A 27,821-nucleotide genomic window follows, 5' to 3' on the forward strand; every position below is an offset into this window, starting at 1 on the left:
TTAGAGACCCTACGTCATCTCTTAGGAGCACCATTTCTCTTGGCACTTTGGCCAAGGAACAATGAGGGGTAAAGGGCTTAGATTAGGAATCTGAGAGAAGAACCAAGTATTTCCCAAGCCATCTTATTTCATTTTCTGCCTACCTCCCAACCCTCACACACACTCACATACAAACAGACACCCCCCCCAAACATTTCCTGTTCTATCCTTTTTGGCCCCAGAGTACTGGGTCAGAAAATATATGGTTTTTGTTTGTTTGTTTGTTTGTTTGTTTTTTCCAGAAAGTGCATTTAAAAACTGCCAGGGAGGTGAACCATGAGAGACTATGGACTCTGAAAAACAATCTGAGGGTTTTGAAGTAGTTGGGGGTGGGAGGTTGGGGGAACCAGATGGTGGGTATTGGAGAGGGCATGGATTGCATGGAGCACTGGGTGTGGTGCAAAAACAATGAATACTGTCATGCTGAAAATAAATTTTAAAAAATTATTAAAAAAACCTGCCAGGTTCCTCAATATATCATAGTCAATAATATAAATTACTCTATAAGAGAAGACTGGATATTCAAATAGCACACTAATTTCATTCAGAGTATCTGAAATATCATACTTTGCCCCTCCCATTAAAAAAGAAAGAAAAAAAATTTGAGACTAAAAATAATTTAACCCAAAAAACATTTTTGGAAGCACTGTATTACTCAGCCATCTGAAAAGACGAATACCCACCATTTGCATTCGACAAGGTTGGAACTGGAGGGGACTATGTTAAGTGAAATAAATCAAGCAGAAAAAGACAATTATCATAGGGCTTTACTCATACGTTGAACATAAGGAATAGAGCAGAGGACTGCAGGGGAAGGGAGGGAAATCTGAATGGGATGAAATCAGAGAGGGAGACAAACCACGAGACCCTCTACTCCAGGAAACAAACTGAGGGTTACAGAAAGGAGTGTGGTGGGGTTGGGGTGACAGGGTGATGGGTATTTAAGGAGGGCACATGTAGGAATGAGCACTGGGTGTTATATGCAACTAATGAATTGTTGAACACGACAACAAAATATGACATACTATTTGTTGGCTAACTGAACACAATAAAAAAAAAAGTTATCATATTCAAATGCTAAAATGTTTTTTAAAAGTGGGAGGTGGGATTTGCTGTCCCTTTGCTAGCAAGAGACTATGATCTGGAACAACTTCCAGTCCATCAAGATCTTTCCCAAGCAGTCCTGAGCCCAGGCTGCTTTGGGAGAGAGTGGAGAAGCTGTTGCCCAGGGATGGTAGTGGCAATTCCTTGGGGGTCCAGCAACTCAAGATCCCAGTCTGTGCCCCACCCCGAGTCTCAGAATGGCTCGGGAGAGTGTTTCAGAGTGAGATAGTCATCCAAATCTGAAGACTTTTCACCTCAGTGCCTCGTATATGCAGTGAAAAAAACATGAAGATAAGAAAGAAGTTTTTAGACCTCTCAAGCCTGTTGATTTCACCACATTGGCAGTAGAGCTTCCAGCAGTGGAAGATGTGTGACACCCACACAAAGAGGCAGATGACTACTCATCCAGTGAATAGTCAGGGACAACAGATGAGGAAGATGATGATGTAGAACAAGAAGGGACTGAGGAACCCACCTCTGGACCTGAGGACACCAGAGCAGCAGCATCTCTGAATTTGAACAATGGTGAAACAGATTCTGTGAAAATTATGATTGTATGATGATGTAGAAAGTGAACCAGCCATGACCTCTTCTAAGGAGGGCACTTTTATTGTCCACCAGCCTCAGTCTGCTAGTAATACTCTCCAGAAACACAAATCTTCCTCCTCCTTTACACCTTTTATAGACCCCAGATTACCACAGATTTCTCCATCTAGCGGGACAACAGTGGCTTTTGTGGCAGAATTTTCCTGTGGTGGAAAAAGACCAGAAGCCATAGGGCAAGACCTACGAAGAAGGATTCAGCAGTCAATGTGAATCTCATGAACACTAGACCACAGAGTGACACCAAAGAGATTCATAAATGTAAAATGAGATTTAATCCTGAGATTCTGTGTGCCGCCTTAAGGGGAATGAATTTGTTAAAGGGTACAGAGAGGGGCCTGATGTTGCTCGACAGAAGTGGCCAAGGGAATATAGATCCTCTAATTAACTGAAGATGATTTCAGCAGATGGATGTCCTTGAAGGCTTGAATGTCTTGCTGACAGTGTCTGGCAAAAAGAATGTCAGTTGTCTATTACTGATCTTGGTTAAGAAATAAAATACTTCACAATGTTCCAGAAGTTGAAATGAAGCAAGGATGGATAACCATGGGGGACTTGGAAGTATGTGTACACTATAAAGTTGTAAAATATGAAAGAATCAAATTTCTGGTAATTGCAGAATTCTGTGAGGGTCTATGCATAGGCACCCAGGCTATGTCAAAAATTTATGGGCTTTAAGTCATTTGGAGAATTGGTACATAAGCCATTACTGGTGGATCTCACTGTTGAGGAAGGTCAGAGGTTGAAAGTAATCTATGGATCCTGTGCTGGATTCCATGCTGTTGATGTGGATTCAGGATTGGTCAATGACATTTATCTACCAACACACATAAGAAGGAACCCGTACTCTATGATCCAGTGTAGTATCAAACCCCATGCAATCATCGTCCTCCTGAACACAGATGGCATGGAACTTCTTGTGTGCTATGAAGAAGAAAGGGTTTAGGGGTGCCTGGGTGGCTCAGTTGTTAAGTGTCTGCCTTTTGCTTAGGTCATGGTCCCAGGGTCCTGAGAGTGAGCCCCGTATCAGGCTCTCTGTTCAGCAGAGTACCTGCTTCCCCCTCTCTCTCTGCCTACTTGTGATCTCTCTCTGTGTCAAATAAATAAATAATTTTTTTTAAAAAAGAAGAAGAAAGGGTTTACATGAATGCTTAATGGAAGAGTCTCCAAGTATGTGGTTCTGAAGTGGGGAGAGTTGCTGATGTCTGTGGTATGTATTCAATCCAGTCAGATACTGGGTTGGGGAGAAAAGGCCACAGAGCTCCGTTCTGTGGCAACTGGTCAGTTGGATGGTGTGGTTATGCACAAAAGGGCTCAAAGACTAAAATTCTTATGTGAGTGCAAGGAAACGGTCTTCTTTGCCTCTGTTGCATCTGGTAGAAGCAGTCAGGTTTATTTCCTGATGTTAGGCAGGGCTTCTCTTCTGAGCTGGTAGAAGCTGTGTAATAAGGATTGTTGGTCTCCAGATTTTTCTAGATCCTGAGAACTTGGAATTCCTTACATATTGGAGCTCAGAGCTCCACTCTGTAATCCAGGACAGCTCTGTGTGTGTGTGTGTAGGCACTACATGTGGGGTATTTTGTTTTCATTTCCTTTATGCACCTCTTACCAGTTTATCCCTCCTCTTTTCCCTACTCAAAATTAAATCAAGGCTGCAATGCAGCTGGTGCTGTTCACATTCTTAAAAAAAGAAAAAAAAGAATAATGAGCTCAAGATAATCCTTGTGACAATGAGGCATATTTCAGGATGGCAAATTGCTCCTTTCCACTCTAATGGTGATGATGTAACTATTGCCCTCACTGGTATAAGCAGTTGGCAGACAGGGTTTCTATTCAGACTTTGTCATTTATTATGACCTTATAATATTATTCACCTTGTGGAGTCTTATCTTCATCATCTATAAAGTGGGGATGATAATAGAACATATGCCATTGAGTTATTTTAGGATCTAAAGTGGCACTATGTATAAGATACCTACTACATGGTAGAAACTCAGTAAATAATAGTGTCTCCCCTGCCAGTCAGAGGTGAGATTGGTGATGGGTATGCAGTAAGGTTAGTTAGCAGTTGTCATAGAACTGAGGGTGGTGATGGGGTACTCACTCCAAATAACTGATTTCTTGAACTGATCAAAATTATCCCCTTTGCCTATCTGCCTTTCAGTGAGTTTCCCCCAAATAAACTAATTCCATCTTCAAATAATGTAAGTCTATTAAGATGACATTCTACAGTAATTTATTTACTGAAAGGTGTTATAGTGAAAGAGAAGGAACATTTAAAAAGCAGGGTGGTTATTTTGTATTAGTAGGGATCAATTTGTACATTGATCCAGGGGCTCTTACAAGTGTGTGTTGTACACACAGCCATGTAGCTACACAATACCCCTCTTCCTCCTCCAACCCTTGCCCAAAGGAGTAACCGTCTAGGTGATCTACAGTAATAGCACTTCTTGATCCCCAGTCTGCTTATCTTAACACTGGAGAGTCTGCTTGTTGGTTCTAAAGGAATAGAACAGTGGTAGCATGTGCAGAAAATGTATAGAACACATTTTCTAGGGAGAGAGGATTAAAATCACAAAGAACCATTTTAGAGCAAATCACTGTCTTATACATCCCAAATCATGTATTTAAGTGGAGAAGAACTTAGAGGAATAGAGCAATCAAAGAGAGAATGACTAATGAGGGCATTTGAGGTGATCACATTGGACTACACAGATTACAAAGCACTTTGTCCAAACATTATTTCATCTTTACAAGAATGTTGCAAGGTACATATTATGAACTTCACTTTAAACATTCATAAGCTGGAGCTCAGGGAAGCTAAAGAACTTGCTCTAAGGCTCACAGCTAGGTAGTATCAGAGCTGATGTTTGAGCCCACGTCTGTGTGACCTCAAATTCTGTCCACCTTCCTTTGGCAGCTCTGGAATGCTGGACACAATGGTGAAATTGGGGAAAAGGGAAAAATAGGAGGCTATTTCAGGCATTATCACTAGGGGACCACTTAAGAGAGTAGTGACTTGGGGAGAGGTAGGCTCTGGAGATGATGCTAGTACTAATCCACTTGTCAAAGATGGCTGAGATGCAGTTGGGCCTGGAGGAAAAGTGGATGCTTGCACATTGACCTAAGACTTCCCATTTCAGATAGGGAGTTTATAGTGGGTTTCTCCTGTGAGCCTATGACCTAACTTTGGTTAGAGCAATCTTGAAAATAAGTTTCTTAAACTTTGGTCACAACCTGTGACCAAGAAGGGAAACCTGGCTTTCCTTTCTGCCATCACTTCAGAGGAGAACATCTCAGCTATTAAGATAAACATGGAGAAATATTTAAGATTATATTTACTGCCACAACTGTTAAAACAACACCTTTGTTTATACTGTATCAATGTATGAAAAGACAGTATTCATTGAACATCTTTTTCATATTTACAGTTTCATCTACAGAGCAAGTAGAAGTATATGGTGTTTTTTGAGCCAAGAATAACCTTCCATTAAAGTAATTCAGCAGTTTTGAGTGCTTTACCAGTGAATATCAAACCTTGGGAAAAATGTAAAATAGAGTAAGAAACATTAAGGGCTCAATTTAAGAGTAACATTTTGAGGTTTTACATAATGAGACAGGTACTTTTCCTTGTAAAATTAGAAGGTGTTATTTCCATGTAAATATAGCTAGCAAAGTGTTCTTTGGTCATTTCCTTTCTTTTTGAAAATTAGCTGATGAGAAAGTTCTGTTTCTGTCTGCTCCTAACCAAAGGGCAGCAGTGTTTTATGGCTGCAAACCCTCCACTACATCTCCTGTCCTGAGCCTGACTTCATCATTTACATGTACAGACTAGTTAGGTATGACATTCTCTTTAATGCATTTTTTTTTGCAATGTATGTGCTTGTTTGTTAATTTTACATTCTGATTACAAGTCACAAATATGCCATCTATATTGATGTATAAAGAAGCATGAAATATAAATTCATGGAAGAATCTGGAAAACAATTACATTCTTGATATCTAAGCAGTGGATTTAAAGCAAATGATCATTACCTCATGGTGTTTTGTTGTCAAAGTCAGTGTCTTGTCCAGTAAAACTCACTGCTTCCTTTGATACAGCACTGTCCAATAGGGAACCTTTTGTGGTGACAATGATGCTCTTTATTTTTTTTTAAGGTACATTATTTATTTGAGAGAGAGAAAGTGTGTGAGACAGCATGAGCAAGTGAAAGGAGCAGAAGGAGAGGGAGAAGGGCTCTTGGCTGAGTCAGGAGTCCAATGCGGGGCATGATATGGGGCTTGATCCCAAGACCCTGGGATCATGACCTGAGATGAAGGCAAGTGATTGACCAACTGAGCCAACCCGGTGTCTCAACAGTAATGCTCTTTAATATGCTCTAATACCATAGCTGCGAGACACATGTAGCTACTGCACACTTGAAATGTGGGTGCCATGACAGAAGAAATAAATTTTAAATTTTCTTTAATTTTGGTTTTAATTTAGCCACATGTGGTGAATGGCTGCCATATTGGACAGTGCAGTAATACATTCGTTCACATACTGTTATCTCAGGTATAGAGTTATTTGCTGTTTAAAAGCCAATATAGTGACATTTAAATGCTTTTAAGGAACAGATAGAAGCCTCAGTTTGTTCTTGAAAATAACTGTTCTTGAAAATAACAGTTTGTTCTTGAAAATAAGCCAAGCTGACCTGGGGTGAGGGAAGAATGTGCAAATATTTCCATTGAGCTGGCTGGTCAGATTGTTTATTCCTTTATTCACTCAGCAAATATTCATGGAATACCTAGTATGTGCTCCATTGTGGTAGGTGCTGGGGATACAAGTACATGTGCACTGCCTTCAAGAAATTCACCAAGTAGAAAAGTTGGACAGAAAGTTAGTAACAAACTCATACAGAAGCGAGTAGAGAAAGAGTGAAGAGTCAAAGATGACTCTGCAGTTTTAGTCTTGAGTGACTGCGTGAGTGACTCTTGGAAACAAAATACATTTCCATAACAGATCTTTGGGAAATTTTTAAGTCTTAAAAATTAGTTTCAGTATTAAAACCAAGATTCTCATTCATTCATATTCTCTCACCCTCCCCAACTCTCCCCCAGTTCTCTCTTACCTTCCACTCATTTGGTGAAAAATAAGCTAGTACTTAGACTCCAGTGCCAGGAAGCTGCATTTTCACCTTGGGCATCGAAATTCTAATTTTGATGGAAATGAATTGTTAATGAGCCAAAGAATAGAGAGATAGAGAGTTTCTGTAATTATAGGAAACAAAATTAAATTTGGCCTGAAAGCATTTTTTGGTAATTGCAGTTGGTTTAAAGATTAAGAAGATTCACTCATACGCCATGCCTTTTTTTTTCTTTTTTTTTTTTTTAGCTTGCTTTGCTCAGCACTGTTAACCAAAGGCATTGAGACCCGTAGCAAACTTCATTCTAATGAGGGCCCAGATGATTTGCAGAACAACTTTCCCTGTAGGAATAGTAGCACCTCAAAGATTGATATGATGTATTAAGAAAAATAAATATTTGTTCTTTTTTTAAAAAGATTTTATTTATTTTTTGGGGAGAGACAGAGATGGCAACAGAGAGCATAATCGGGGAGTAGAGGGAGAAGCAGAGCCCGATGATGTGGCGCTCAATCCCAGGACCCTGGATCATGATTTGAGCAGACTCTTAACCAACTGGGCTACCCAGGCATCCCTCAGATATTTGTTCTTATTTGAACCTTATTTTTACCATACAATAGAAAACTTAGATTTAAATGGCAAGTGAGATGTGCTTACCATTTCTCTGTTCATCTCTTTACAGAAGCCAGGGCCAAAAGAGAAGTTCTAGAATGGAATTGCTTTGTGCTGAATCTGCTGTTGCTGCTGCTGCTGCCTCAGAGGTATGTACATAAGAGCATAAGAGAGTTATAGGGTTAGTTAGTTAGTTAGTTAGTTAGTTAGGGTAAATGGATGGATCCTTCTCCTTGCAGTATTGACTCCTTAGTTACTGTGTGTTCCCAATAGAAAAAAGTTTTCATTTTGAGAAGTATCCCATGTGGGCATAGCACTTGATTGGGATTCCACAGCGGCCATTTTGTAGCCATTTCTTTTCTTTTAAAGATTTTATTCATTGATTTGACAGACAGACAGGGAGGGGAGGGAACACAAGCAAGGGAAGTGGGAAAGGGAGAAGCAGGTTTCCCACCTACCAAGCAGGGAGCATGACATGGGCCTCGATTCCAGGATCCTGGGATCATGACCTGAGCTGAAGACAGACGCTTAACCCACCAAGCCAACCAGGTGCCCCCCTGTAGCCATTTCTTACTGGGAACCGGCAACTACCATGCTCACACTGGGGAGCAAGAATATCCTGTCCCCTTCAAGCCCCTCTAACCCGACTAAGGATCACATCGACATGAGACAATCCTCTAACACCATTGGTGGGAATGCGAGTTGGTGCAGTCACTTTGGAAAACAGTGTGGAGGTTCCTCAAAAAGTTGAAAATAGAGCTACGTTAATGGGAGAAAATAAAATTTAATAGTGTACATGGAAGGAACCTACACAGGAATGGAGATTTCAAAGAAGTCATGCAGCATGAGGTATATATGTCATTCTGAACTAAGGAAAAGGGGGTAGGGGGTCTGGGATTTCAAAGAGAAGGAATGCAGTCCTCAGGAAGAATGGGAAAGACTAAATGTCTGGTAAACAATTGTTTGATGGGCCCCTCAGTAACAGTGGGACACAGAGAGGACTTTGATCAGTCAGGCACTGCTAGGTTTCTCCCTGTCCACCATTCCTAGTTCATGGTATAATGGTACATGGTGATAACTCTCTTCATGGAGCAGGGCCTCTACCTAAATTATTTTAGGCAGTTGTCTGGCAGGTAGAGTTTTTCCTGAATCTGCTGAGTTTTGATTGCTTTTTTAACTCAAAATAAATTTCATACCAAAGTGGCCCTCCTTAGAGACGCCTGTTCTTGGCCCCCAACACTTGGTATGGTCCCTGTAGTATTTTTTTTTTAATTAAGCTAAGCTTTATGCCATTGTTCAAGGTCTTTTTTGACCTGTGAATACATTTCAAAAAGGAAGAAGTTTACTGATGTGCTTGCTGCAGTAGCCTCATGTGGGGTAGACTCATGAGCTGGCATCATCCCTTCATGGGCAGAACCCAGGCCCCAAATGGTCTAGATTGCCCCCATCATTTTCCTAAGCCACTGAACGTTTCATCCATTTATCTATTTATTGGATGTCACTAGAGAAAATCTTAGAGGGATGCACATTAATAGAAATATGAATCCTGGATCTGCGTTCAGTGATCTGAAACTCTAGTCTGGGAGAAAGGATCAAACTGCAAGAAAAAAAGGCACAGAACAGAAAAAGCCTCCCAGAAAACTGTCCCCGGGGATGGTGCTCCACCTTACCTGCCAAGCCCTGGGTGCCTGTTACACAGCTGTGGTGGTGGTGCTTCAGAGAGAAAGATGGCCTCAGACTTCAAAATATAAGGGTCAATTCCTAATTTGGTCAGTTATCAGTGTTGTGACCTGGGGAAAGTCATTTGCCAGTGGAGAGCCTCTGTTCCCTGTCAGGAAAAGGGGAGTGGTCATGTGCCAGGCTCTCTCATCTGGATGTAACCTCATTTATCAGTGTATATTCTGTATTCCTGCAATAGAACAGAGCTTCTGTGAGAACAGGGGCTGTCCTGTTCATCAGCGTATCCCGAAATATCTTGAACAAGGTTTGCCACACATAGTAGGCGCTCATACCTATGAGATGCACCGATGAGTATTGTATGTCACAGCACTGTGTCATTTTTATAGCACGCTCCAAATGTAACGTAAAGGGATTCCAAGAGCAGTATAGATAGGCTGGGTGGGTGGATTTTCACTTCAGTTTTCGGGCCTGCATGTGGTTTTGTCTGAAAAGCTTTGTGTGTTTCTGGGACTGTGCAGACAGCAGGTATTTGTACTGTTTAAGCTCTTCTCTAACGTAGGAAACACACCTATGTTTTAAAATACAAAGTGCTGATTTTATATTTTTATATTGCATTTTCCAACTATTGCTCATTGTAGGAGACCAGAATTTGCCACCCCAAAATTTGTCTCTGGGATAAAGATTATTATTACTTTTTAAAAGACTTTATTTATTTATCAGAGAGAGAGGGGGAGAGAGCGAGCACAGGCAGACAGAACGGCAGGCAGAGGCAGAGGGAGAAGCAGGCTCCCTGCCGAGCAAGGAGCCCGATGTGGGACTCGATCCCAGGACGCTGGGATCATGACCTGAGCCGAAGGCAGCTGCTTAACCAACTGAGCCACCCAGGTGTCCCTGGGATAAAGATTATTTTAAGCTGCATATTTTTAAGGAAGTGCAAACACAGGAGAAGCTCCAAAGACTGAGTAGAAGTTAACCTTTTGTAAGAGACATTTACATTTATAAGGAAAATCTCCCTTTGTTGGAGGTGTCTCTTGCTCTAGGTATGTGGGAACTCATCAGTGAAGAAGATAATGATTTAGATCTGCATAACAATCTCACCCTTATTATTCTGCTTCTCCTGGTCACCTCCCATAGATGACTTCTCCAGTCTCAACATCTTCTTTTGTCTTTAGCTGGAGATGGTATTTAAGGTGATGGCTTTGGCCACTTTGGGGAGTCAGTCAGTTTTCCTGGATCTCTCCCATGATACAGGAGGTATCCATGTTTGATTTTTTCCTATTAATCTGTCTAATGTTAATTTAATTCTTAGACCAGTCAGAAGATACGTAAAGGGTAATAAGCTACTTGTATGTAGATGAAACTTTCTGAGGACAGCACATCTGCTAACATTCTGTTCAAGAAAGAATGAAATGGTTGAAATTAGGTAGAAAAAAGCTAATTTAAACAGAGCAGTGCTCTGTTTACACACAAACTAATTGCTGTTATTCTAGGAAAAGAGGCCAAGACATCCATAGAACTCTGGCCATCATTCCAGTGTCTATGCTGCTGACAGCCTGACTTCATCAGTCCATAAATACTCACCTAGGATCTGCAGTGTGTAATGTGTGAACACCCAGAATCCTTCAATTTAGTGTGTCTTGGGGAAAGTTGGCCTTAAAAATTCTCACTTCATAAACTTATAAAACCTAAGTAATTATAACATGTAATAGAATTTCTTTTAAAGAAACCCATAACCCCACCACTATGGCACAATTGCTATTTATTTTTGCTTATTCCCATTCAGTCGCAGTCTCCCAATTTTAATCATTTCAGTAACTGTATGATATTTCACGGAATTGAGAAACTTCTGCTTCTAATCAAGATGGCATGACTAAGGACCAGATTTAACTTTCCTGCCCCCATGACAAAAATGTATGAAATAATAGTTTTCAAGAAAATGGTCAGTCATTAGGCAACAAAGGACAGGGACTCCTAAGAGATGGGAAACAATTAGATAAGCCCTGCAGTTGCCACAGCAAGTTTCCAGGTGGCAAATCTGCTCCCCTTCACTGGTATCTTTTTTTTTTTTTCTGAAATAGTTTATTTGCTTTGTTCCCCCCAACCCCGCCCCAGGCCAATTAACCACTGGTACACATGATTTTGTCATTTTAAGTTTATTTAAGCTTAGTGAATTTATGTTGATAGGCTAAATAAAACATATGAACACACAAAAAATGGACATCTTAATCAATACCCGAGGATACACATTTCTACTGAAACATCCAAGAAGCAAGGAACTAAAGACTAAATTGATATATGACTATGATAAAAAGCAGAAGGAAAAAGACTGGGGAAAAAGGTCATATCCCATCTTATTGAATCTTATTGAATACCATCTCACCAGAATTTCTGTCTCAATAATGAAAAGATTGTTACATCCCCAGCAACATATCGCTTCTTTTAAGGAGTACAAAACACAGTGCTCTTGAATGGGGAGGTTGCGCAGTATCCTGAAGTTCAAATGCTGGGATTTGATCCAGGCCAGTAATGTTCCAACAAACAGGTTCCTTTGTAGAAAAATTGGCATGGGTCTATGTCTTAATCCAGGCTGAAAAAAAGAAACAAAAACAAAATAAAACACAGCCAAGGCACTAAAATTTTCAGCAGAAATGTAAAAGATTCCTGTGCTAAACCAGGTACTTGTATTTCATATGAGCAGTGAGCTGCAAACTGTTCAAAAAGCATCTAGTCATAAAGGATCACTAAACTCAGAATATGACGTGTACAATTTAAAGCAGCAAATGGCTTCAATTGAGGCACCAGGGTTAGGGAAGAGAGCACTGGGTTTGAAGTCCTTGGACTCTCTCTGTCTCTCTGCTGCTGCCCTGCTGTGTGACCTTGTCTTGTTTGACACTATCAAAGGGGGGAGGTTGCACTAGAAGCTCTCCAGAGCCATTTCCATCTCTGTGCAACTATAGTAAAGATGTTTTTTGGTAATAATACTTCTGACTTCAACCTACATTGAAGACGTGAAGCAGCTGTTCAGTAGCCTCCATCTGGCAGGCCCTCTGGTCGCAGTGCCCTTCTCCCATGGCCGGGTTAGCATCCTACCAACACCTGGGAAAGGTGGTTCTTTTTTTTTTTCTTTTCTCTTCTTCTTTTCTTTTCTTTCCTTTTTTTTTTTCCTTTTCTCTTCTTCTGCCACAGCCTTTGAGTGACACACAGTTTTCTTAGGCTTGTGCTTTTAGTGCATCTGTACTGTGTTTATTTTCTCAGTTTTGTCAGAGTATAGCATGTGGCACCTATAATCACTGCTTATTCCCTTCCAGCAATATTTTTCAAGGACATGTTTCATGATGGTTTGTGTTCTGCCTGTGTTTCCTGTTGTTTATGTATCTGTCTCCAAATTGAAATGTCATTTTCTCCTCATTTGGAAATTCCCAGGATCAAGTTGATATTGGAACAGTTGAGCAGTATGGCCCCCAAGAGTCTGATCATGTAATTAGGATAGAATCTGATACATCTTATGATTCCAGCACATCGTCCCTGGAAAGCATACTGGCATCACCAGGTAGGTACATTTGGATATGTGGATAAGGATTATCAGAAGAAAAACTGTGGCCCACAGGGTAGTTCTTGTTTTTTCAGAGGATGAGAATGTTCTGTTCATAATGATGCAAAAATCACAAGACTGAACTTATTTCATCTTCTGTAAGTTTTTTTGAGATGATGATTTGAGAGTGATGAAAGTGAATATCTCATCAATGGTTCAAGTGCTTGGGAATGGTATTATTCTGTCCCATTAACATTTAATCTTCTAAAGATTGTGCTAGCGCTCAGCCCTTGGAGGAGTAGCATCTCATCTCTTTGTCCTTTCTCAATCTTCACTGCTATGCCGCAGTGGTTGCAGTCCAAAGAAACCCCTTGTTTTTTTTTTTTAATTTTTATATATTTTTTAAAGATTTTTATTTATTTATTTGACCGAGAGAGATCACAAGTGGGCAGGGAGGCAGGCAGGGTTGGGGGGGGGGAAGCAGGCTCCCTGCTGAGCAGAGAGTGTGATGCGGGGCTCGATCCCAGGACCCTGAGATCACGACCTGAGCCGAAGGCAGAGGCTTTAACCCACTGAGCCACCCAGGTGCCCCAGAACTTTATTTTTTAGAGAAAAAGAAGGAATAGTTAGTTGTCTCGTTGATATTTAGGAAGGTAGAGTCAATCATTTTCCATATGTGATATGCCTTCTTAGTACTTTTGGTCTCCTTGATATCACTCTAAGAATGTAAAATGGGCAAGACCAAAATGATTCCCCCACTGGGGGAGAGGGAAACCCCCTTTTTTTAAAAAAAAAATGTACTATTAGAATTTTTAGTATAGGACAAAAAGGATAGTCTCTTAGAAACAGTGAAACTTATTATGTAAGTTTCAATATTAAAGACATTTCAAAATATAATTGTATAAAAATACAAACCTTGAGGTGGTCCCGGATGCTTAATGCAGATCCTGTCCTCTAATTTACTGACCCTAGCATGGAGTCTTTGCATTGTGGAATCTTTATATATAGAACTAATTTTTAAATAGCTAGCTAACCTAATAGCTAACTAACTAATAACTAACCTAATATCTAACTAAACTGATAGCTAACTAACTAATACTTCTATTTTTTAATAGCTAGCTAACAACTCTTGCATTATGGCTGCCAATCTCAAATTTTGTTTAAAAAAATCTTTTCAAAACAATTGATTGGGGGGGGGGAGTCTGTGAACCCATGATTGTGATTTCTGAAATGTGTAAGGAAAAATTTAGTTTTGAATTTGCACACAGTAAAGTTCACTCCTTGGGATGTATGCTCTTGTGGGCTTGACAAAGGCAAGGAGTCCTGTATCTGCCACCACAGTACCAGACAGAACAGTTCTGCCATCCCCAGATTCCTTTGTGTTGTCTTTGAACTCCAGCTCCGTCCCTCATTCTCTGGGAACCATTGGTCTGTATTTGGTCTCTGGTTTCCTTTTTCCAGAATGTCACGTAAATAACAGAATCATGCAGTCTCTCACCTTTTTGGTCTGGCTTTGTTAGTGAAATGTGTTCTAGAGTCATCCATGTTGCATGATTCAGTGGTTCATTCCTCTTTCCTTGCTTAGTAGTACTGCACCTTGTGCATGTACCACAGTTATTTGTTTAAAAATCCACTCATCTGCAGAAGGACGTCTGAGTTGTTTCCATGTTTTTCAGTGACTATATATAAAGCTACTATAACCATTTGCATAGAGGTTTTTTGGTGTGGATACAAACATTTAATTGACTTGGTTAAATTCCTGGGAGCTGGTCAACTGGGTCCTATGGGAAGCATGTGTGAAAGAAACTGCCAAACTATTTTCCAAAATGACTCTGCCCTTTTGTAGTCTTTTTTTTTTGTTTTTAAAGATTATTTATTTACTTGACAGAGAGAGATCACAAATAGGCAGAGAGACAGGCAGAGAGAGAGAGGGAAGCAGGCTCCCCGCTGAGCAGAGAGCCCGACGCGGGGCTTGATCCCAGGACCCTGAGACCATGACCCAAGCCGAAGGCAGAGGCTTAACCCACTGAGCCACCCAGGCGCCCTGCCCTTTTATATTCTTCAAATAATGTCCAGCTTGCATTTTTGAAGGAGAGTCATTTCTCAATACCTCCATCAGCACTTCCAGAGCACTCCAGAGATCCCCACATTCTGGGAAACGTACATTTTGGGAAGTGATTTATGATTATGTTTGATTTGGTATTATCAGTTGGAAGGTACCAAATTTCCAGAAGCATGGCCAGAAGAAATTCATGATGAAAAGACACTCAACACGAATGGCCATTTACACTTGGGTGGGTGGAGGTAAAGTGAGACACTCCTTCCTTTTTCTTTATTTTCAAATATGAACACATTTTTAAGGAATGTTCTGAATTACTCTTGGTACCTGGTACATCTAATCCTTAACATGGAACAACGCTGGACTCTCCTGTTTTTATGACTTATAAAGGCAACAAAGAGAAATCTGTAAATCTTGCTGATAATGTTGGTACTTCTGCTTTCTCGGTCATGCGTTCCACTGGGCTTTCTTCTTCAGTTGCATCATCTTCGCAGAGCTTTGAATTCCAGCCGGCGGTGGAACAGGTGTCTGATGTGGATGAGGTACAGCCGGAGGACGAGCTGGAAGAGGTGGACTGGATGGAGCAGATGGATGAGGTGGATGAGGTGGGACAAGTAGATGAAGAGGAAGAGGTGGAGCCGGTGGAGCAGATAGAGGAGCTGGAGCAGGAGGGGCAGCCGGACCAGGTGGAGGAGGACAAACAGCCGGACCGAGTGCAGCAGGAGGACCAGGCGGACCAGGCTGAGCAGGAGGCTAGCTCACCCTCCAGTGCAGCTGCTGGCATCAGTGATGAGGTACCTCTCGGAGTCTTGCTCCACATATTTGTCTGGACCACTAACCCTGCGAAGCCCTGAATCTGCACTCTTGTGTTCAAGTTTGCTTTGTAGAAAACATCCTATTATTAGCACTCTTTCTGTCATACTGCATTTTCAGATGCAGCTGGGAGTCCAGTGGGCCCTAGCAAACAGGGAGGTGGGAGGTTAAGAAAGACAAAATCTCTGTTCTCCTCTTGATGTGAGATATGTGAAGACACTTTGGGTTTGAGAGAAATTTTGGGCCAAATAGGCAGCTTATCTACTAAGAAAAGGCAGTATTTTCAAGAGCTGTATTCCTTATCACCTGGAAGGGGATGCTAACCGTCTCGGGAAGATGACTTTCCTGGCTGCCATGCCAACACCTCCCCACCACGAGCTAGGTTTCTCCAACGGAGGTTTTTTTTTTTTTTTTTTTTTTTTTTTTAGTTTAGAAACATGCCTTTCAGAATGCTTGTTGTATCCAACCTTCAAATGTCAGCACCAGTGTAAGGTTTTAGGTCAAATCAGTGCAGTTGGATTTACTACTCTGTTGCTCTTCTATCTACAAATTTGTGTACATAATCACAGATTTGGAAAATCATCTTTTATAATAGAAGGATTATTAAAATCAGGATTAGAAGGCAAGATAATGAATTTATGGTCTGTTATGTGCAATTGTGTACATTAATTACAAAGCGTAAGATGAGTCCCTCCCTCTTTTTTTTTTTTTTTCTGAGTCCCTCCCTCTTTTATAATCAAAAGAACTGAGGGCTAGAAGACAGTTGTTTGAATTTGGCCCCAGCCTTGACCTTGCTACATCCATGAGCCTCAGTTTCTTGACCTCGAAATGGTCTGCTTGCCTGGCAGGGATTTCTGGACTGCTGTGAAAATTTTTTGAACAATTTAAAATACATTTCCGTAGCAATCCATATTGTCTTTATTTATGTCTTTATTTGCCAAAAAGCTGTGGTTCCCCTTTCCCATTGACAAGTTTCTCTTCTGCTTTGAATAAAGTCATAACTAAACTTTAAATGTAACTTTTGTTTACAATAGTCAGAATAAGCAGCAATGAGTGTGGGTAGTACAGCCCTGCATGTGGTAGCGTATTGGACTTATGTGGGGTACCATGGATTGACAGACTGGAGTATATCCAGAAGCTAGAGCCCAGGATGGAGAGAGGCTGGAAAATGTCACGTTGTCAGTAGTGGAAGTTAGTCACCGTGGAAGGCACTGGAGAAGGGAGATTGGCAAGGGACAGGAGAGCCTGCTCCAAGTAGCTGCACAGCTGTCATGCTCCTGAAGCAGAAGCGAGTCTCCAGTGCATTAAACTAGGGTGGAGATCTAGCAGCTCAGGGCAGGCAGCTTTCCAGTCCCCTCAAGAAAGCCATTCTCAGATGCGTTAGGTCCCTTCCCCAGGTGGTGTACTCCCTCCCCTTCAGTGGAGAGGTGTGAGACAAGCTTGGTAGCTCATCTGCCAGGGACAGCAGAGAGAAGTTCCTGCTTGGAGAATGGGGATTTGAATGTGATAACCTGTAGAGTCTGTGGCTGCTAATCCCTAGTTTAGAGTATTTTATTCATTCATTTATTTATTTGCTTAATGAATGCCTCCTTTTTTATATGAATATCTACATAGTTTACAACAAAAGAAGGACGATTGGGCAATTTTCACTGGCTTAAAAATTCACAGAATTTTTTATTACAAGCGAGAAAAGCAGCTTGCGTGTTTTTTGCTCTGTTTTTAATAACTCAGCTATGCTTTTCCATTAGCCACAGTATACGATAGAATAGAGTCTTGTTTTTGTTCTCTAGCGGTTGCATGTATGTGTGCCTTCTCATCATTAATACTGGGACTGTGGCTCTCTCATCTTGTTTATGCACACAGTACCAACCCAGATCAAGGCAAATAATAGCTTCCACAGATAGTTCTTTCCCAAGAACCCTGCCTCTTCCTTCCGCCCTCAGCCAGTCACTTAAGAAGCCATGTCCACTTAATTTCTTTCAAATGTGTCCCTTCCTCCCTATGTCTTCTGCCTCTGGTCTGTTTCAGGCCCCTGTTATCTCTACTGTAACTGTGTATGGAAGATATGTACTTTCTAGGACGTTGTGAAGGTCAGATCCATGAATTTTTTTCAAGTGCTTAGAGGAGTGTCTGGAACAAAGGAGGCGCCATTTGAACTTCTTCTTCTCACCCCATTGCTAACGGGGTATCTGATAGACGTTTCCCACATGCCTTGTCTGTGATATGATGGCCCACTGAGCTCTGACTCTCTCACTAAGGATATTGGGCAGGTCATTGCTTCACACTTTGGGGCCAATTCCATGGTTTTATATTTTGAGGAAAAAAATCAGACTGCATGATTCCCATGATCGATTTCTGATCTTGAATTCTTGGATTCTTTAGCCATTTCTTCAGACTTTCTAGTCATGAAGGAAATTGGGAGTGCAGGAATCATTCTCAGTCTTTGCAGACTTGGCAATAAAAGTCTGGTAGGATTTGGAGACCCCGGTGTCCCTATCTGTGAGCCACAAGCAATTCCTCCCCACAGTCAATACAACTACCGCCATCAATTATGTCATACATCAACAAGCGGGAGCTGGAGCTGATGAAAAAGTTCAGGGAGCAGCTGGAAGAGCAGACACGGATGCTGCAGGCTGACATCCGAAGCCAGTGGGATGCACTGGAAATGATGAAGGAACAGCTTCAGAGAATACAGGAATCTACCTTTCAGGTCAGAGGCCAGTTCCAAGTAAGTAAGTGGCAGAAGGGAGAGGTAAAAAGAGACCTTGACAGTTGTCAAGCAGTCAGTCACCGGGGTCTGCTAGGAGGGAGAGCAGCTGCTCCAGGGTGGCAATGGGGCATTTGGAGTGGTCCTCAGCAGGGACTTTGGCCTGTGCTATCTTTTGGCTATAGTGGCTGAGATCAGCCCAGCCAGGCTCTGGCGGTGGCAGACACAGCTCCTATATAGCCAAGGTTTCCCGGGGGGCCTGTCCCACTCTGTCCCAGGCATGTCCTGTTCCCTGAGGAAAGGTGTGGCCTCTGAATAAGACCTCCATGATACTGTGTCCTTCCAGATGCAGCCAACCATCTCACACCACCTTGACCATCCTGAGTTCCAGTCTTTGGAGCCAGTGCTCAAGAAACAACGCACTGAGCAAATGAAGGAGTCCCTCCCAGACCTCAAGGAGATCAACCTTTCCTGTGGTTCATGTTCACCCTGCTCTTTCAAATTCTCGGAGGAGCTGGAGGAGACTTGTGATGACTCCAACCAGGTACGGAAAGCCTGTTTCAACTGGGAGATTTTACTGTCATAAACACCGGGGCTCACCTGGTTCTCCTGAGGGGTTGCTGCCTAATCACTTGGCTGTGGTTCACTTGCCTGAGATAAAAATTCTTGGCGAGGTAGACCCAGACACTCGTTCCCAGGCACACATATGTGCATCCCGGATGGCAGTGCCTGTGCCTGGATAAACACATAGACATCACCCTGACCACACCCGCAAGCACCGGGCTGCTGTCATCTGCTCTAGGAGATGTCTAGAGGAAGGCTGTTCAGTCGGCTTCTGGGAGACTCTTGGGGGCACTGAGGTTCTTTCGTCTCTCCTTCTGAAGCCACTGCTGGAGGGGCAGGACCTGTTCCTGCAGCAGCCGTTGCAACAGGCACAGGACCAGCTTCTGTCAGAGCAGCAGATGCAGGAGCAGCCCCAGCCGCCGAGCACCGGGGTGGGAAGGCAGAATCTGCAGATATACCTGCCAGGCCGGGCCAGCGTAGCTGTGCCCCTCTGTGAGGACCACATGACGTTCGTGCACACCCAGCCCATTGTTCCTGTCCAGTTAGCAGCTGGACAACAGCCCTCTGGCTGTTATCAAGGCGATGCTCTGCGGGACAAAGAAGATGACAGCCCTAGGTAAGAAGTGCATGGAACAGTGGTAAGTGCAGAAGTCCCTGCTTTCCCCTTATGGCCAGACACTGTGCCTGAGCCCATGAGTGACTTACCCACAGGGCAGCCAACCCCCCTCATCAAAAGCAGTGTGCTCCCACTCACCTTGCTCTGTGGCTTCCAGACCCCCGCCTCTGCATGCGCAGTGTGTGGCCAAGCATGTGCTGGTAGAACGGAGGAGACTGTGAAAATAGGAGGCCTAGATAAGCTAGGGAACTGGCAGATCTTGAAATCGCTTGGCTCCACCCACCCAAGCCCAGTCTTACGGCACGGGATGTCTAGAGCAAAGTCTTATGTGCCCATAGCTGAGTGACTCCAGAGCGCCCAGCTTTCTTCTCCCACTCCACTGTAATCTGGTGATCATAGCAGACCAGAAGAAGGGGTCTCCACAGAAGTGATAATCTATGTGAGGGAAGTGGGTGTGAAACAGTTGCTACATGTCCATTGGGTACCAAGGAGCTAAGCTCCCAGAAGAACTAAGTTCTCGGAGGCTGTATGAGGACATGAACACATTTTCTGCTCAGTAATAAGTCTGTGGTCCCAAATGCCAGAAAGAGAAGGCTCTGCTCAGCAGTGAAGGGGTTGTAGAGCACATGCTTGGTGCCTAGTAAATAATTTTGAGCGAAGGCCAGCTCTCTGAGCAGGCTTCCCAGAGCTGTCCAGATTTCCTTCTGGGCCTCCCCTGTAGAATCAGTGACCCTGATATGTCTGGTGGGTGGGTTAGTGCCATGTTTCCCACAGGCCTGATCTTCAGAATCCACTTGAGGAGGCTGTAGGAAGTACAGATTCAGAAGTCCCTATTTACCCAAGATAAAGGGGGCTCTTGTAGAGACAGCACTGGATTTGCAGGGAGAACTAGCCCGGCAGCCCCAAACAGAAATAAAGGGCATGTCCCTGACTGTGGATGGGTAAAGTGACAGGCCCAAGGCCACAGAGATCACCATTGTGGGATATTCAGGACTGTCCAAGTCATACAAGTAAAACCACTGGAGCCAAAAGACTAATTCACCTCAGTCTTTACATTCACCTGACTTCGGCAAATGGAATCTTCTTTGGGCAAGGTGAGGATACAAACCTGTGAATCCTGATTCAGCCACCAAAACCAGTTGTGCCATAAGCACCTACCAAAGAACAAGGCGATGGCTCCTGGGTCATGGGTCCCAGACCCATGTCACTATAACGTGTTTTTTTCAGTTTTGTTCCTGAGGAGCAGCAGAAGGTGTCCATGGTATATAGCCCGGGCTCTGACACAGTTGCTTCTACCAGCTTTCCTCAGTCTCCCATACATTCTGACTCCAGCTTAGTCACTCTGGAGACCCCGCAGGATTATATCCAGCTTTGGCGACAGCCACCAGATTCACAGCATCACCTTTACCTCCAAGTGAATACTTGGACTTCCAGTGAGCAGAACAGCCTGCAGGACCAAGCTACCTGGCCCCAGGTATAAACCTTTCCTTTCCCCTATGCTTTTCAGCCTAGGTCAGGGCATTTGGCACGGAGGCCAGGCCCCTTCCCCAAAAAGCACATACCACAGCAGTATGCTCTGGGTGTGAAATCCAGACTTCAGAGCTCAGTAAATTCGAGAGCAGTTACTCGCGTGGCGGCGGTACACACTGCTGAGTCAATTGATTCCCTTCAAGTTTCCATGAAAAAGTGAGCTGTCCTCATGGATCTTAAATACGATCAGAGGTAAAAACTTCCTTAACTAACCCTAACTCAGACCCCTTTCTGAACTTGTGGATCATTCATTCTGCTGCAAAATCCTGGGCCTCGTGTGGGTGTGGTTCATTGTACTAAAAAATGAACCAAGGGTCCTACTGTGCAATGTACTTGGTGTTTATCCACAGGGAGCTCCATACTTGCCAGGAAAGACCCCCACCTCAGGGACCATCTGCTACGGTCATATTTCCAGGGCAGTGTTGGCAGCTGATCCAGATGGAAATCATTTACTGGGTTTGGTCCCAGAAAGACTCTCAGCAGGCCCCTTGGGACCAAACACGCTCAATGTGACTAACAGTACTTATAAAGGGTGTTTTGATTCTGGCTTCAGAAATCTTAATGGAGCATAACCTCTGATTTTTGAAAACTAATGACAACAACAAGGCAAAAAGAACCCAGTAAGTTAAGGCAGAATGAGTGAGTTTGGAATTTTAAATGGCTAAATGTGTGGTTATTTTCACATATACACCTTGACCAGCTGGGCTGCCAGTCCTCCAGAAAGTTGACCCACAGGAGGCACTGCTCACATGGAAAGAGCACATAGATGCTCAGTGGACCCTGTGGTTCAGTTCCCAAGGCAAACTCTGGTGAAACCCTTCATCATGTCTGCTCTCAGAGCACTACCATCTGGACGGGCCCTTAGGAGCAGAGCAGCTGTCCCAAGGAAGTGGAAAAGGGAAGATGCGTGGAAGGCCGTTGGGAGAATGCAGTGTGATGGGAAAGGCAACAGCAAGCCACACTGCCGTCAACCCAACAGCCTCAGCTGGCAACCAGGCTCAGCATGGAAGTTACTTAGGTTGAGCAGAATAATAGCAGGGTCCAAGGGTAGGGCCAGGGAGAGAGCTTCCAAGCCTTGGGCTAGCCATGGCTGGCAGAGAAGCCTGGCTAGGGAGGGCCAGACACAGAACCTCATAGTCTTAGGCATGAAGAAAACTTTGGGGGAGACCAGGGCAACTCTTGCTGGTCTTTAAGACAAGATGTTGTTGGAAGACAAAAGTGGAGAGGAACCCCATTGTCCCCATCTGCACCTTCTGGCAGCGCCTTGTACGTCTGTGTTCCAAAGACATACTTCTCAGCAGCTTGCTGACTTGGACTAGAGGGAAAGTTTCACCTCGTCCACCTTTTTCTTGGCAGGTGCCAGCTCCTCAGGCAAATCCCGAGGCTTTCCAGAACCCTGAAGAATACTCACCAGACCATATCAGCTATTTTATGTCTGCCGAGCAGTCTAGCTCAGACGAGAACCAGCACCAGCAATACTTTCATACTGAACCTTGAGAGAAGAGGGAAAGACAGGCCAATGAGGCCTGCATGGCCAGGGGACCTCCAAGGCTCACAGAGTCCCCTGGAGTAGGGGTTGGGGAGGGGGAGGTGGATATTTTCTTTTCTTTCCTGATAAGTTCTGTTTGGGATTGTCGAGCACAACCCATTTCTTGGAAGAGGCAGCCTGTGATCTCCAGTGTGCTGATGTGTGACAGCAGCCAGGCCCCAGCAGGAGACTGCGGTCCCTTACCTTCTTGCCTGGCCTTGCACACACCTGTTCTACCATGGGTGAGCAGGCTGCAGAGTCTACTCAAGTTCAAATACCGTTTTTTGTTTTTGCTTTTGTTTTCTGCTGAGAAACATTTTCCAGCATGGTTTATAATCTAGTAGGAAGCTGTTTTGTCTTAAGCCACAGTCATGCTGGGGAAATCACAGGGAACAGAATTCCAATGGTGGAAAGCTGAAATCAGATGAACACAGGTGCTTTGTACTAAATCACAGCTCCAGTGCTTAATAAATATCTTTCATTGCAACTCTCTGTGAACTTATGATTCGTCTTTTGGAACCCAGAAATGGTACTGACCTAGTTGACTGGTACTGGGGTCCTGAGTAAAGGGCTCATTTCCTGGACTTGAGCCCCTCATGGGCACCTCTGCTCCCTGCCACATTTGCAGAGACCGATGGCTTCTGCCACCCTGACTAGCCGTGTGCCCAGGCCCTCTGTGTGGCTGAAGCCTGCCGGCTCTTTCATTGATGCTGAGGGCAGCCACAGGCTTACTGGGCCCAAACCAGTGGGCCTAGAGTAGGCTACCCACTCTGTGGAGACCATGCTCTGCCTCACATATCACCTCTGAGGTGAGCCTGGGTGCACTGCATGCATGTTCCTTCTCTCCTGCCTATAGCTTTTCCTCTAGCGGGGGTGCTCCCTGGAGGGAAAGTGATTTGTTCTCTGGCTAGATACCAAGTAGAGCATCTTTCCAACTGTCTACACAGGGGCCAAGAGGAGGGCAGCAGGAAGCACTTGAACAACCTATCAGAAGTCATCCCGAGCCTTTAATGTCTGTCTTAAGATAATGAGTCATTCTCTTATTACTTACTTATTACTTATTTACTTATTACTTACTTATTTTGAATAAGTGAGAGGAAGCCCCCAGTCTCTAGAGACAAGTTAAAGGGGGCACACGAGGCCTCACACCCACAGGAAGATTTCGGCATTCTTCAGGAAATCTGATCTCTATCAGGGTGGTCTGGACTGAATGTGTCCCTCTCCAATTCACGTATGGAAACCCTACCCAACAATGTGATCATATTTGAAGGTAGGGCCCTTGGCAAGTGCTCAGCTTCAGATGAAGTCATAAGGGTGGGCCTCCCACAGTGGAATTAATGCCCCTATAAGAGGAGACACAAATAGCCTGCTCCCTCTCACCTTGTGTGCACAAAGAAGAGGTCATGTCAGCCCAGAACAAGATGGTGGCTACTTACAAGCTGAGAGAAGAGGTATCTCTGGAACCTTCAGACTGTTATGGCAGTCTGGGCTGACCAAAACACAGGGGATATTTCCTTCTTGGCATGTCCCTTTGTAGCCATTGGGAAGGAGCAGTTGAAGGCTCACCTGCCGCAGTCACTCCTTGGCCCATTGTGTTCGGCAGAGGTAGAAAATTTCCAAGACCCAGTTCTCTTTGGCTGCCGTGTAGAGATGGCAATGGAGAAGTCAGGGACACCCTTGATACCCACCATGACTGTGGATGAGCAGAGTTTGAACTGATGGGCATTCTGGGGGTGTTGACAGGGACTCTGTGGCCTCCTGCACTGGTAGCTGCCTCTCTTGGTCAGGGGATCACCTTCCCTCCTGCCGGACTGTACAGGGAGGACTGCATGTGTGTACAAACCATGCTGCACTTGTCAGAGTGAGGAAAGGGTGTGCACAGAAGCCCAGGCTCAGAGGTCCTGAAGCTGCCTTGTGGTCTGTGTGCAGGTAGGGGGTAGCATGTGGCTCAGCAGGCTCCTTCAGTCTACGCAGTCAGCTGGTAGTATTCTGACCATGGGGGAGGCGCAGAGGTTTACTATGGAGTAACAATGGTTCCCATGGCTGGGCCTGCTGTTCCCAATATGAACATGATTTGCTCCCACCTCCTTTCTCCCTTGATATGGTCAAGCAGGCCCTAAGAATGACACACTGCCATCAGGAGACCGCTGAGGCCCTGTTCTGCCTTGGACAAGCCACTTAAGCTCTCTGAGCCTCAGTTTCTCCATCCAAAAAAAAGAAGGGAGAATGAGATGATGCCTTTCCTGCCCAGCTCTCAGAGCAGGTAAGGATAAATGGAATGGTAGAGCTGGAAGAGGTTTTGGGAAATGCACCATAAAAGCTGATGAGGCTGGAGGCATTTGGTTGTGATTATTGTTTGAATGCAATGTCTAGAGTGTGCCTTGCTGGGCCAGGACATGTCTGAATGGGCCAATTGATTCAGGCTTCACCACTCCCTGAATTCAGACAAGGACCCTAAACTGGGAAGGTCTCTGGTCACCTTGGGCTGTGCCTCAGTCAACGGCTTAGCTCCTGACTCAGCCCTGGGATGAGGTTGTCAGAGGGGAAAGAGGGCTTGGTCTGCTCTTTCTCAGAGATCCCCCATAGTAATAGATGGAAGGACATCCCATTTTAGAGTGACACAAGGGCCCCAGATCCCAGAACCAGTGCCCACATGCAGGATGGGCCAGTTGTGAGTTTGTTCTGTGTATTACTGAAGGCAAACCATGGTGAGAACCAGGAGGAGATTTCTGGCAGTTCCAGGCCTACTCCCTGCTCCAAAGCATTCCTGCTTTTCCTGGCCCAGACCTTGGACTGCGCTTTAACTGGGGTTGGCTCGCACTTACCTTTTGGTTCATTTTCCCGGCCATGAGAACGGATTCCCCCAGCTCCAGAGGGTCTCTTGATGATTGTAGCCAGGGAGAAAGCTGCGTGTTCTCAGGCTTTGTAGGGGGCAGGGCTGACCGGGGCGGAGGAGGGCAGGGCAGCATGAGGATGAGGGGTGACTGGTGTTCTTTTAGCAACAACGGAATAAGAAACAGGCATGAACTGAGGAGTGGAGCCTAGACCAGCCTTGCCCAGGGCAGGATAGAAGTTTGGGCAAGACCTGAGTCAAGAAGAGTGGTCAGAGAAGCTTCTGAGGCCACAGCTCAAACTGGAAAGAGTTATGGCTATTCTTGCGGTCTGTGCTAAACTAAACTGCTCCAGGAGGCCCTGGGGACTTCGCAGCCCACAACACCAAGTTTCATCAGAGAAATCTTCAGATGCCACACCTGGAACTGCTCTATCACCCTCCCTCCCGGCCCCCAGGCTGTACACACGGTGCACGATATACCTGGGCCACCTTGTCTTCTCTCTCAGGCTGTTCTTGGGTGTGGGAGAGTTAGCCGGGGAAGAAGAGCTATTTCTCCAGCAACCCAAGGGCAGGCAGATCCCAGTGAATGGGTTGGAAGGGGGACTCCAAAGGCAAAGCAGGTCTTGCTCTTAGGATACCCACCCCAGCACCCCAGGCTCAGCTACCTGGCTCTCCTGCCTGGGTGGCCTCCAAGAGGCAGCGGCCATTCTGTCTTGGTCCCTGAGCACCATGGCCCACACTCTGCTCACTGGCTGGGATACAAGGGTTGTCCATTCCCTAAATTTCCCAGCTTTGCCATGCACCTCTGCTGGGACAGCTGTGGCCTCCTCCCTCACCCCAGCTACTTACACAGGAGATCCAGGAGCCCCAGGCCCTGACTGTCCTTCATATAACACAGCCACCAGCAGTCCCAACATTCAAAAAGGGTGGCCCCTAGCAATGCTGTAAAGAAGGTGACCCCTGGCTGAGACCATTGTCACCTTACCATGACCCCACAAGACTTGATGGTGGCTCAGTGTGGATTTGTTACCTCTCCAGCATCTAGCTTCATTGGCTTCCCCTGTCTGGGAAAGCACAGGAGTCGCTTTTCTCTCTGGGTTGGTGGGGGTCAGGGAGGCTGGAAGGACGTGACTGAAGTGCCCCAGCTACCATATGTGTTAGAACTTCCAGACACCACTCCTATGACCCCCACATCAACTCATCCCTGGGTGGACTGCACAGCTTCCTCAGTGAGCAAGACTAAGTCTGGACAGAGTCGAGTACTCCACACACAGCCTTAACAACTCAATATTCATGTGTTTTATGTGGCATCAGAAATTCATAAATGTCCCTGTTCCTGAATGCTTTTGATGAATAAAGAAGACCATGTCCATGGACAGTGCATCGCTGGCTGATGGCCTCTGCAGCATCTCCAGTGTTTCAAGCATTTTGAAGATAATGAGAGCAAAGGTAGTGAATGAGAGTGAAAGGACGTTCTGGGTGTGAACATTGTTTGGCCAAAATCACTGGGAAGGAAAGTGTGAGGGAGAAAGACTGTGCAGAGGACAAGAGAGCAGGCAGGCATGGGAGCTTAGAACAGCAGCTTCTCTCACCAGGGTGAGACCAGAACTAGTCTCCAGCCTCAGGAGAGAGCACACCAAATCCTATCCCCAGCTCTCAAAATGGGCTACCACAATTGTAATGAAAACCCTCTGCTTTATAGCTAGGACCCAATTACCTGTTTCGCAGGGGATATTAAATAATTGAGATGTGTTGTTTTCATGGGTAAGCAAGACAATGTTGAATGGTTCTTCACTGCTTATTAAATAAAATACAAATTCTCAGCCTTGCGTGGCTTGGTCTCACTTCTCCCTCCTCCCTTCACAGACTCTGCCTCCAGCTTCTCTGAAGCACTGGGTTTGACACAAGCCCTGGACTTTCTGCCCTCGTAGATTTGTCCCTATTCTGTATACCTGGCATGTCCTTCCCTCCCATCTCTGCATTTCCAACCTTTGTCCATGATGCAGAGCTCAGACGGGAAGCCCTGGTCTGTTCCATGTCCCCCTCCACCCCTGCTTGTGCCTCACTCAGAATATTTGTGTCTCTGTTTACCTCCTACTATGCATGTGGCCCCTTCTAGACTGAGCTACAGTGGGCAGAGATCAGGGCAGGTCTTAGAGGCCCCCAGGATACCATGCCTTACAGATTGAGCCTTCTGTCTACAAATGTTGCAATGAACATCTTTGTAATGGAGTCCTTAACAGTCACCTGGAAAACTTCACAAAGAAAAACCCAGCTACTTGAGGCAGGATCATCGAGTGGGAAGTCAAGCTGGTGAGGCCCTCTTCTTGGGCAACTTCCCAGCAGCTGGGAGGGGCCATGAAGCCCCTGGGGCCAAAAAGTAACCCCCTGCCCCAGCCCTGGGCCCCAACAAAGCCTTCCTCCTCGGTTTACCTAATATTTAGCTCAGGTGTATATGCCTATAAGCTTCTCAATGTT

At 44.7% G+C, this 27,821-nt stretch overlaps 1 protein-coding gene and 1 pseudogene across 1 annotated transcript in view; both read left to right on the forward strand.

The window, feature by feature from the left end:
* PASD1 (PAS domain containing repressor 1) overlaps positions 1-22,997 on the forward strand; it is a 122,834-nt gene extending 99,837 nt beyond the window's left edge. Inside the window, exons 14-22 of the mRNA XM_032331048.1 lie at positions 7,552-7,630; positions 12,585-12,711; positions 15,230-15,420; positions 15,475-15,546; positions 18,093-18,275; positions 18,619-18,816; positions 19,157-19,452; positions 20,680-20,926; positions 22,339-22,997. Coding sequence (XP_032186939.1) covers positions 7,552-7,630; positions 12,585-12,711; positions 15,230-15,420; positions 15,475-15,546; positions 18,093-18,275; positions 18,619-18,816; positions 19,157-19,452; positions 20,680-20,926; positions 22,339-22,479 — 1,534 coding nt within the window. The 3' untranslated portion in view covers positions 22,480-22,997. The remainder of the gene's footprint in view (positions 1-7,551; positions 7,631-12,584; positions 12,712-15,229; positions 15,421-15,474; positions 15,547-18,092; positions 18,276-18,618; positions 18,817-19,156; positions 19,453-20,679; positions 20,927-22,338) is intronic.
* Positions 1,583-3,181, forward strand: LOC116583083 (annotated as a pseudogene).
* Positions 22,998-27,821: the final 4,824 nt, after the last annotated feature.

The sequence above is a fragment of the Mustela erminea genome, chromosome X (assembly GCF_009829155.1).
Source record: "Mustela erminea isolate mMusErm1 chromosome X, mMusErm1.Pri, whole genome shotgun sequence".
In the NCBI taxonomy this organism is placed as follows: Eukaryota; Metazoa; Chordata; class Mammalia; order Carnivora; family Mustelidae; genus Mustela; species Mustela erminea.